General features: G+C 40.3%; 1 protein-coding gene across 1 annotated transcript in view; it reads right to left on the reverse strand.

The window, feature by feature from the left end:
* ZGRF1 (zinc finger GRF-type containing 1) overlaps positions 1-12,036 on the reverse strand; it is a 101,136-nt gene that overhangs the window by 16,470 nt on the left and 72,630 nt on the right. Inside the window, exons 22-24 of the mRNA XM_035030297.1 lie at positions 11,781-11,940; positions 1,177-1,254; positions 631-775 (exon numbers count right to left, since the gene is read on the reverse strand). Of these exons, the coding sequence (XP_034886188.1) occupies positions 631-775; positions 1,177-1,254; positions 11,781-11,940 (383 nt within the window). The remainder of the gene's footprint in view (positions 1-630; positions 776-1,176; positions 1,255-11,780; positions 11,941-12,036) is intronic.

The following is a 12,036-nucleotide window of genomic DNA, read 5'->3' on the forward strand; positions in this document are numbered from 1 at the left end:
TTTCTTCCCTTCCTCTTTCTTTTCCTCAAGCTCTCCTTTCACTGGAGGAAGCTACTGATTGACTTCTTTCTCATCAGCTACCAGCTAAAGGAAGCCGCCCCGGATCAGAAGCTGATAAAGGGGATACAGCTACTTGTTACAGCTTGGGATCCTGTGTGTCCAGTCTTGGCTTCCAATACTTAGAAGCAAGTGTCTGAGCCTCCTAGATTCTCAGATATAGACAGACCCTGAAAGGCTTGGCTTTCTAGGGAGGCATTAAAGACAAATTTCACTTGGGTATTTTGTCCAGGGTCAGACCTTCTTTTCCTTCCCCATTGCACCTAAAAAAAAACCAAGTTTCATTTTAACTTTCCAGGAAGTCTATTCCCACCTCTTCTCTTTCCTCTTTAAGCTTATAAAAAGATCTACAAATACGGAAAAGGAGAGAGGATAACTCAGTCATGGTAAGTTGGATCTGTTCGCAAATTTGAAGAATGTTTTATAAGATAAAAATATGCACTGGATAGACATACACACACTTTATTTGAATCTAAGCTATCACAGTCATTTGTTTTATTTAAAGGAAATATTCTCCATCAACAGGAATAAAAGAATTTTGAGTAGTATATATAAATTAAGAAACAAACTTACCTGCTTCAGCAGGGTTTTATTGGTCCCCAGTTTATGCTGTTCAATACTTTTTCTGACATAGACCCTTTCCAGAGGAGTCAAGTCTTCTTTCATTAGTGCATGTAGTTCTTTCAGTTGTTCATTTTCATTTTCTGAGGCATGCAAACTTAAAAAGAATTACTTAAAAGAATATCCCTTTTTATCCCATTTTCACATTATAAAAAAGTAAAATACAGATTTTCTAAGTTAACCAAAAAAAATAAAGCTTTTCCACTCTTCTTCAAAAACCAAATTTAAAATTATATAAAATTATTATACTTTTTTTAAAAAAAGATTTTATTTATTTATTTGACAGAGAGACAGCGAGAGAAGGAACAAAAGCAGTGGGAGTGGGAGAGGGAGAAGCAGGCCTCCCGGTGAGCAGGGAGCCCAAGGCGGGGCTCGATCCCAGGACCCTGGGATCATGACCTGAGCAGAAGGCAGACACTTAACGACTGAGCCACCCAGGCGTCCCAGAATTATTATACTTCTTTGAGCACTCTGACTTTTGGAATTCAGTGTTCTTACCTATAAGGTAAAATTGGCTTGGCAATCTTCCTGACACTCCCAACTCTGACGAACTTTTCAAATCCAAGACTGAGAAGGCTTTAAAGAAAACAAGGTAAAATAGATTCTGATTATTTAGAAGAACTTATAAAGCAAAGTTTACCTAATATTTATGTTATTAAAATTAATTTTATGTAACAGTGTATTTTATAGTTATAGAATTCAATCTGATATGCCTAAACTCAGTAAATGCAATGTAGCTAAGACTTTTTTATATAATACATTTTATAGAGAATTTTAAAATTATATTGAAGGTTCATTAAATGTTTATAAAATAGTGATGTCAGTATTTATCACAAATAAAACTGTCTCTAATGACATAATAATATGGAAAACAATAGCTACCATATACGTAGCATCAGGATTTATTAGGAATGCATACCTTATTTTTACATACACTATCTCACTTAATACTCATTTCAGCTCTGCAGGGTAGTATCTAATCTTAGAGATGAGGACTCCAAAAGTGAGGAATTTTGCTGAGGCCACAGAGCTAATAAGTAGAGTCAGCCATGATTCAACCAAAGCAAGTCTGTCTACCTTCAAAGGCTATGATCATTCTTCTACATACATCACCCCCAATTAGGGCTTTGTGAATAAGCAACTCTCATCTACCTTTCCCTCTCATGTATCTTACAGCTCTGGTTCTAGGCTAGAAACAGAGTAGAGAGCTCAATGAATATCCAGTCCTCTACAACATCTGTCACCTCAAATGGGAATTTAAAGAGTTACAACACTAAATAAACTATAGCTTTCCACACATAGTCTTCCTAAATAATTTTGAAGCAGTTTGTTTAATGTCAATGGATGGATAGATTTCAACTTCTGTGTATTTCATAGTCCTCATCCTGGAGACAGTCAGCTACTTTTCAGTCTCAAAACACAGATTACACGTTTTCAATGCAATTTTATGTTAATTTTTTTATAATAGAGGGTGCAGTATCCTCATCATACCACTAAAATAGGGTAAAAAGTATGTTTTGGGGCACCTGGGTGGCTCAGTCAGTTAAGCATCCTCTTGCTTTGGGCTTAGGTCATGATCTCAAGGTCATGAGATGAGCCCCACCGCAGGCTTCACACTTAGCGTGAAGTCTGCTTGTCCCTCTCCCTCTGCTCCTCCCCATGCCTCGAGTGCTCTCTTTCTAAAATAAATAAAATCTTTTAAAAAAAAAAAAAGTACATTTCATTTCTTCTCAAGAAACTCTTTGTCCCATCCTGTCCATTACAGTCAGAGCACATTGTCGAAAGGCACTGCTAAATGTTATTTTAATGTGAAGAAGTGTGTGAGTCTAGCCTATATGAAGTTGAGGTGTATATCCTAATTATAAATCCATACTTCTCAGGTCCTTATCAGAGGCTTAAACATTGAAGAATTTCTCCTAAATGTTTTAGTATTCAGTACTTACCTTCCTTCTTCATTCTACTTTTGTGATTTTTCTAACTTTTCTAACAGCCTACAGTTAAAATTTTCATCTCAAGCTGAGCAATCTAAACCTTTTCCTGTTTAGCCCCCAAGTAACTCCTCATTGTCTTGAATCAAAAAATATATTCAGTCTCTGTTTTAGATATTTAAGTCCTAATAAAGACTTAAAAAATATTTATATCTTGGGGTGCTTGGCTGGCTTAGGCAATAAGCATGCAACTCTTGATCTCGGGGTTGTGAGTTCAAGCCCCCACTGAGCACAGAGCTTACTTAAAAAAAAAGTTTAGGGGTGCCTGGGTGGCTCAGTCAGTTAAGCACTGACTGTTGATTTAGACTCAAGTCATGATCTCAGGGTAATGGGATTGAGCCCTGCATCTGGCTCCTCATTCCTCGCTCACTGTGCAGCCTGCTTAAGACTTTTTCTCTCCCTCTGCCCCTCCCTTCCCCCCCAACACACGCACACGTGGTGTGCATGCTTTCTCTCACTCTCTCAAATAAATAAATAAATCTTAAAAAAAAAAGTTTATATCTTTTATTCTAGGCCTAAGACTTTTTCATAAGGAAAGAATCAGAAATGGAGACACATTTATATTTAAGGATTTTTATCACAATATTATTTGTAATGGCAAAAATCTGAAAAATGTTTACTGATCAAAATTGCTTAATTAGGAGTGCCTGGCTGGCTTAGTCAGAGAAATGTGGGACTACTGATCTCGGGGTCCTGAGTTCAAGCCCCATATTGGGTGTAGAGATTACTTAACTAATAAAACTTTAAAAAAACAGCTTAATTAAAGTATAAGCAGGGGAGGGGGGAAAGATGGCGGAGGAGTAGGGGACCCTATTTCAGCTGGTCCCCGGAATTGAGCTGGGTATCTACCAAACCACTCTGAGCACCCACGAAACCAGCCTGAGATGTAAGAAGATCTGGATCTCTACAAACAGAATATCGCAGGCAGTTGGTTTTGAGGTATGAAGCGGGGAGCCGTGATTCTGTGGGCAGATATCGGAGGATAAACGGCAGCGGGAGGGTGCCTGGCCGTGGGGCTCCTACACCGCCGGTGAGTGACAGCCTCGTGCACTGAGGACGGGCACAGACTCACAGACGGGTAGTGCCGGGAAAGGACTTTAGGGCAGCCCCCGGGGTGGAAACCCAGAGTGACGGAGTCGCGCGCACGCGAACTGCAGCCGCCAAGACGGAAACCCGGTGTGCTGGGGTCACGCCTGCAAACTGCAGCCACCTGGACGGAAACCCGGAGCGGCGGGGTCGTGCCTGCGAACTGCAGCCCCTGGGGCAGAAACCTGGAGCGGCGGAGTTGCGCGGGCACGAACTGGGAGCGGCTGGCGGTTTTAAAAGCACAAAGGGCAGAGACGTGCCCTGACCTGGAGGCAGGACTGGGAGCGCTGCGGAGGGGCACACAACCCAGGATGCTGCGGTTTAGAGCAGCACGGACACAAACGGAGACAGTGTGGCCTGGAGAGCTCACTGAAGAACAGACTGCGGTCTCTCTGCTCTGAGGCAGAGGGTTGGAAATGGTCTCTTCTGCTCTGACTCGCGGAAGAGACGTGGAAAGCCGCCAGGGAAAGGCGCCAGAGAACAAAAGCCCCAAAACCTGATTCCCACTGAGCCCATCCCCTGCCACAGGGGCACAGGGCAACTCCGCCCAAACAGGGTTGCCTGAGTAACAGCGCGGCAGGCCCCTTCCACAGAAGACAGGCTGGGAAAACAAGAGGCCAGCAACCCTAAGGTCCCAAGAAAACAGGTGCATCTTGCTTGGGTTCTGGTCAATAATCTGGACTCTATACATTCCTTCAAACACCCATCAACAGAATGACTAGGAGGAGGAGCCCCCAAAACAGAAAAGACTCAGAGATTATGACTTATGCTGCAGATTTACAAATGGATGCAGATATAACCAAGATGTTGGAGATGGAATTCAGGCTAGCAATTGTGAAGACAATGGCTAGAATGGAGAAATCAATTAATGGCAACATAGAGTCTCTAAGGGCAGAAATAAAAGGTGAATTGGCAGAACTTAAAAATGCTATCAATGAGATCCAATCCAATCTAGATAATCTAACAGCTAGGGTAACTGAGACAGAAGAGAGAATAAGCGACCTGGAAGACAATATAATAGATAAAAAGGGAAAAGAGGAGGCCAGGGAAAAACAACTCAGAATCCATGAAAATAGAATCAGAGAAATAAGTGACACCATGAAGCGTTCCAATGTCAGAATAAATGGAATCCAGGAGGGAGTGGAGAGAGAGAGAGGACTAGAAGATGTATTTGAGCAAATCATAGCTGAGAACTTCCCTAATCTGGGGAATGAAACAAACATTAGAGTCCTAGAGGCAGAGAGGACCCCTCCTAAGATCAACGAAAACAGGCCAACACTCCGGCATGTAATAGTAAAACTTGCAAATCTTAGAACCAAGGAAACCATCTTAAGGGCAGTTAGGGGGAAGAGATTCCTTACGTACAGAGGGAGGAACATCAGAATAACGTCAGACCTATCCACAGAGACCTGGCAAGCCAGAAAGGCCTGGCAAGACATATTCAGGGTACTAAACAAGAAGAACATGCAGCCAAGAATACTTTATCCGGCAAGGCTTTCATTTAGAATGGATGGAGAGATGAGGAGCTTCCACGACCGGCAGAAGCTGAAAGAATATGTGACCACTAAGTCGGCCCTGCAAGAAATATTAAGGGGGGTTCTATAAAAGGAGAAAGACCCCAAGAGTGATATACAACAGAAATTTACAGGGACAATCTATAAAAACAAAGTCTTCATAGGCAACATGATAACAATTAATTCATATCTTTCAATAATCACTCTCAACGTGAATGGCCTAAATGCTCCCATAAAACGGCACAGGGTTGCAGACTGGATAAAAAGACAGGACCCATCCATACGCTGTCTGCAAGAGACTCATTTGGAACCTAAAGATACAACCAGACTGAAAGTGAAGGGATGGAGATCCATCTTCCACGCCAGTGGACCTCAAAAGAAAGCTGGGGTAGCAATTCTTATATCAGACAAATTAGATTTTAAACTAAAGTCTGTAATGAGAGACACAGAAGGACACTATATCATTCTTAAAGGTTCTATCCAATAAGAAGATCTAACAATTGTAAATATCTATGCCCCCAACATGGGAGCAGCCATCTATATAAGCCAACTGTTAATCAAAATAAAGAGTCATATTGATAACAATACGTTAATTGTAGGAGACCTCAATACTCCACTCTCAGCAATGGACAGATCATCTAAGCAGAAAATCAACAAGGAAACAAGAGCTTTGAATGATACATTGGACCAGATGGACCTCATAGATATTTACAGAACATTCCACCCTAAAACAACAGAATACTCAGTCTTCTCGAGTGTGCATGGAACTTTCTCCAGAATAGACCACATACTGGGTCACAAATCAGGTCTCAACCGATACCAAAAGTTTGAGATTATTCCCTGCATATTCTCAGACCATAATGCTCTAAAACTGGAACTCAATCACAAGAAAAAATTGGCAGAAATTCAAACACTTGGAAGCTAAAGACCACTCTGCTCAAGAATGTTTGGGTCAACCAAGAACTCAAAGAAGAACTTAAACAATTCATGGAAATCAATGAGAACGAAAACACATCAGTCCAAAACCAATGGGATACTGCAAAGGCGGTCCTAAGGGGGAAATACATAGCCATCCAAGCCTCACTCAAAAAAATAGAAAAATCCCGAATTCACCAACTAACTCTACACCTTAAAGAACTAGAGAAAAAGCAACAAACGACGCCTAAGCCACGCATTAGAAGAGAATTAATTAAAATTAGAGCAGAAATCAATGAATTAGAAACCAGAAACACAGTAGATCAGATCAATGAAACTAGAAGTTGGTTCTTTGAAAGAATTAATAAGATCGATAAACCACTGGCCAGACTTATCCAAAAGAAAAGAGAAAGGACCCAAATTAATAAAATTATGAATGAAAGGGGAGAGATCACGACTAACACCAAGGAAATAGAAACAATTATTAGAAATTATTATCAACAACTATATGCCAATAAACTGAGCAATCTGGATGAAATGGAGGCCTTCCTGGAAACCTATAAGCTGCCAAGACTGAAACAGGAAGAAATTGACAACCTGAATAGCCCAATAACCAGTAGCGAGATTGAAGCAGTGATCAAAAACCTGCCAAAAAACAAGAGTCCAGGGCCTGATGGATTCCCTGGGGAATTCTACCAAACATTCAAAGAAGAAATAATACCTATTCTACTGAAGCTGTTTCAAAAAATAGAAACAGAAGGAAAACTTCCAAACTCATTCTATGAGGCCAGCATTACCTTAACCCCCAAACCAGGCAAAGACCCCATCAAAAAGGAGAATTTCAGACCGATATCCCTGATGAATATGGATTCCAAAATCCTCAACAAAATCCTAGCTAACAGGATCCAACAATACATTAAAAGGATCATCCACCACGACCAAGTGGGATTTATCCCTGGGATGCAGGGGTGGTTCAACATTTGCAAATCAATCAATGTGATAGAACACATTAATAAGAGGAGGGAGGAGAACTATATGATCCTCTCAATTGATGCAGAAAAAGCATTTGACAAAATACAACACCCTTTCCTGATTAAAACTCTCCAGAGTATAGGGATAGAGGGAACATTCCTCAAGCTCATAAAAGCCATCTATGAAAAACCCACAGCGAATATCATCCTCAATGGGGAAAAGCTGAGAGCCTTTCCCTTAAGATCAGGAACACGTCAAGGGTGCCCACTCTCACCACTGTTGTTCAACATAGTACTAGAAGTCCTAGCAACAGCAATCAGACAACAAAAAGAAATAAAAGGTATTCAAATTGGCAAAGAAGAAGTCAAACTCTCTCTTTTCGCAGACGACAGGATACTTTATGTGGAAAACCTAAAAGACTCCACCCCCAAATTACTAGAACTCATCCAGCAATTCAGTAATGTGGCAGGATACAAAATCAATGCACAGAAATCAGTTACTTTCTTATACACTAACAACGCAACTGTAGAAAGAGAAATTAGAGAAACAACTCCATTTACAATAGCACCAAAAACCATAAGACACATCGGAATAAACCTAACCAAAGAGGTAAAGGATGTATACTCTAGGAACTACAAAACGCTCATGAAAGAAATTGAAGAAGACACAAAAAGATGGAAAAATATTCCATGCTCATGGATCGGAAGAATAAACATTGTTAAAATGTCTATGCTACCTAGAGCAATCTATACCTTCAATGCCATCCCAATCAAAATTCCAATGACATTTTTCAAAGTGCTGGAACAAACAATCCTAAAATTTGTATGGAATCAGAAAAGACCCCGAATCGCCAAGGAAATGTTGAAAAAGAAAAACAAAGCAGGGGGCATCACGTTGCCCGATTTCAAGCTATATTACACAGCTGTGATCACCAAGACAGCATGGTACTGGCACAGAAACAGACATATAGACCAATGGAACAGAATAGAGAACCCAGATATGGACCCTCAACTCTATGGTCAATCTTTGACAAAGCAGGAAAAAACATGCAATGGAAAAAAGACAGTCTCTTCAATAAATGGTGCTGGGAAAATTGGACAACCACATGCAGACGAATGAAACTCAACCATTCTCTAACACCATTCACAAAGATAAACTCAAAGTGGATGAAAGACCTCAATGTGAGACAGGAATCCATCAAAATCCTAGAGGAGAACATAGGCAGCAACCTCTTTGACATCGCCCACAGCAACTTCTTTCAAGATACATCTCCAAAAACTAGTGAAACAAAAGCAAAAATGAACTTTTGGGACTTCATCAAGATCAAAAGCTTCTGCACAGCAAAGGAAACAGTCAACGAAACAAAGAGGCAACCCACAGAATGGGAGAAGATATTTGCAAATGACACTACAGATAAAAGGGTGGTATCCAAGATCTATAAAGAACTTCTCAAACTCAACACACAAAAAACAAATAATCAAGTAAAAAAGTGGGCAAAAGATATGAAAAGACACTTCTCTGAAGAAGACATACAAATGGCTAACAGACACATGAAAAAATGTTCATCATCATTAGCCATCAGGGAAATCCAAATCAAAACCACACTGAGATACCACCTTACACCAGTTAGAATGGCCAAAATGGACAGGGAAAGAAACAACAAATGTTGGAGAGGTTGTGGAGAAAGGGGAACCCTCTTACACTGTTGGTGGTAATGCAAGTTGGTACAGCCACTTTGGAAAACAGTGTGGAGGTTCCTCAAAAATTTAAAAATAGAGCTACCCTATGACCCAGCAATTGCACTACTGGGTATTTACCCCAAAGACACAGATGTAGTGAAAAGGGCCATATGCACACCAATGTTCATAGCAGCAATGTCTGCAATAGCCAAACTGCGGAAAGAGCCAAGATGCCCTTCAACAGATGAATGGATAAAGAAGATGTGGTCCATATATACAATGGAATATTACTCAGCCATCAGAAAAAATGAATACCCAACTTTTACATCAACATGGACGGGACTGGAGGAGATTATGCTAAGTGAAATGAGTCAAGTAGAGAAAGTCAATTATCATATGGTTTCACTTATTTGTGGAACATAAGGAATAGCATGGAGGACATTAGGAGAAGGAAGGGAAAAATGGGGGGGGTGGGTGGAATTGGAGGGAGAGATGAACCATGAGAGACTATGGACTCTGAGAAACAAACAGGGTTTAGAGGGGAGGGGGGAGGGGGGATTGGTTAGCCTGGTGATGGGTATTAAGGAGGGCACGTACTGCATGGAGCACAGGGTGTTATATGAAAACAATGGATTGTGGATCACTACATCAAAAACTAATGATGTATTGTATGGTGACTAACATAACATAATAAAATTAAAAAAAAAGTATAAGCAGATCCTTGCATATGACAGAGCTAAGAAAAATTATATTTTCTAAGAGGATTTGATACCATAATCTTTTTTTTAAGATTTTATTTATTGGGGCGCCTGCGTGGCTCAGTCGTTGAGCGTCTGCCTTCGGCTAGGGTCATGATCCCAGGGTCCTGGGATCGAGCCCCGCATCAGGCTCCCTGCTCCGTGGGAAGCCTGCTTCTCCCTCTCCCACTCCCCCTGCTTGTGTTCCCTCTCTCGCTGTGTCTGTCAAATAAATAAATAAAATCTTAAAAAAAAAAAGGGAGATTTTATTTATTTATTTGAGAGAGAGATAAGAGTGTGAGAGCAGAGGAGGGGCAGAGGGAGAGGGAGAAAGAATCTGAAGCAGACTCCACACTGAGCACAGGGCCCCATGCAGGGCTGGATCCCACAACCCTGAGATCATGACCTGAGCTGAAACCAAGAGTCAGACGTTCAACCAACTGCGCCACCCAGGCACTCCAATACTTAATCTTTATGTGAAAAAAACAGGACACAAAATAAATAATACATTATGTTGAATGCTAAGTTTGGAAAATAAATGAGTATGTGTGTATGCACAAAAAATCTCTAAAGAAATATATTATCCGTATAGTCTGCATATTTTCCACCTTAAGCATTCATTTATGTAATTATAAAAGCTAATTTTTAAAAAGCCTACACATTTTGAAATAATGAGTTATTTCTCCTAATCAAACTTTTGTCATTTATGTCAAAATTCAGATAATTAAACATTGAGATATTGGTAAAATATATACTATTTTCTTTGCATTAAAAAAAATTTTTTTTAAGACTGTATTTATTTTATTTTAGAGACAGAGAGAAAGAGAGAGAGCGGGCATGCGAGTGTGGAGAGGGGTAGAGGGAGAGGGAAAGGAACAAGCAGACTCCACAATGAGGGTGGAGCCCAATGAGGGCTTGATCTCATGACCCTAAGATCATGACCTGAGCCGAATCTAAGAGTCAGATACTTAACTGCTTAATTGACTGAGCCATATAGGTGCCCCTTTCTTTGCATTTTTAATAAAATTTTACACAATCACAAAAATTTTATACCTGCAGGACAGATTGTGATTATCTTCCTTATATCCCTCTTATTAAAATCAAAAACTTAATTTGACTAAACTGATCAGCTATTTTACTATTATATGCTCATACAGACAGGTATATAAGAGAATAACCTATAAGTTGGTTCTGCGATTTTAGCCTACTTCCAAGGTTCTTGAGTCAGAGACAAAGGATTTTTATTCATGGCACAGGAAACAGCATAAGCATCCACAAATATGCACTGGTTTCCCTTGGCCCCCAAGTCCAGTGGAAAGATACAGAAGGTCCAGATGGATGCCTGCACATGCAATGTGCTGAGCTGCAGAAAAGAACACTGAACTTGGAGAGCCACTATTCTTATAACAATCAGCAAGCAAACCTGCTCTTTGTCCTGGAGGGAGATACTACCTTGTCAGTCAAGGTTGCTTGCTGCAAACATAACACTGAGAAATGTCTTGGGTAATAGTGGTCAGGGCCTTGCATCCTTAGCATCCCAGTAGGGATGCTCAGGGTCCCAGAGCAGATCGCCTCCCTCAACAATATACATTTTAGTCTTACATGACTGAACTTTTTAGTGAGTATCTTATCTTTGTGCCAAAATGGTCAGGTTTGGTATTTGATTTTATCCTACTTACAACCTAATAAACTTAGTTTATTACTGTTTCATTGATGCTGGCTCTTGAGTCAGAGACTAAGGCCTGGAATTTTTGACATACCCAGCAAAAATGTGCATGGACACTCAGGGCCCATGATGGATTGCCTCTCTCAACAATAACCTAAAATATTAACTACTGGGCACCTGGGTGGCTCAGATGGTTAAGCGTCTGCCTTCGGCTCAGGTCATGATCCCAGGGTCCTGGGATCGAGTCCCACATCGGGCTCCCTGCTCCTTGGGAGCCTGCTTCTCCCTCTGCTTCTCTCTCTGTCTCTCATGAATAAATAAATAAAATCTTAAAAAAATAAAAATAAAAAAAAATAAAATAAAATATTAACTACTTAGGAGTGCCTGGTTGGCTCAGTCGGAGGAGCATGTGACTCTTGGTCTTGGGGTCCTGAGTTCAAGCCCCACACTGGGGGTAGAGACTAAATAAATAAAACTTTTTAAAAAATTAAAAATAAAATAAAATAATAAAATATTAGCTACTTAAATACACTAGTCATACCTACCCAAGAAGTACTCTGTCCACAGCTACATTAGTGGAAGAAGAAATGAGAAGTTTCCATGGTCTTGCATTTCCAACTGTAGGAACTTCACTCTTTTCAAATAGCTGTACAAAAAACAAAATCACCACTGCCAGCAAATAACTCTTTCCTGATCCAAAAACACCTAATTATTTTGAAGGAAGGGGAAAAAATAAAGGCAGTGTCATAAATAAATTTCTGAAAGCACAAGAAACATTTCATCCATCTGCCTTCCTCTCTC

The sequence above is a fragment of the Mirounga leonina genome, unplaced genomic scaffold (assembly GCF_011800145.1).
Source record: "Mirounga leonina isolate KUSES-001 unplaced genomic scaffold, KU_Mleo_1.0 Mir_357, whole genome shotgun sequence".
Classification (NCBI taxonomy): domain Eukaryota; kingdom Metazoa; phylum Chordata; class Mammalia; order Carnivora; family Phocidae; genus Mirounga; species Mirounga leonina.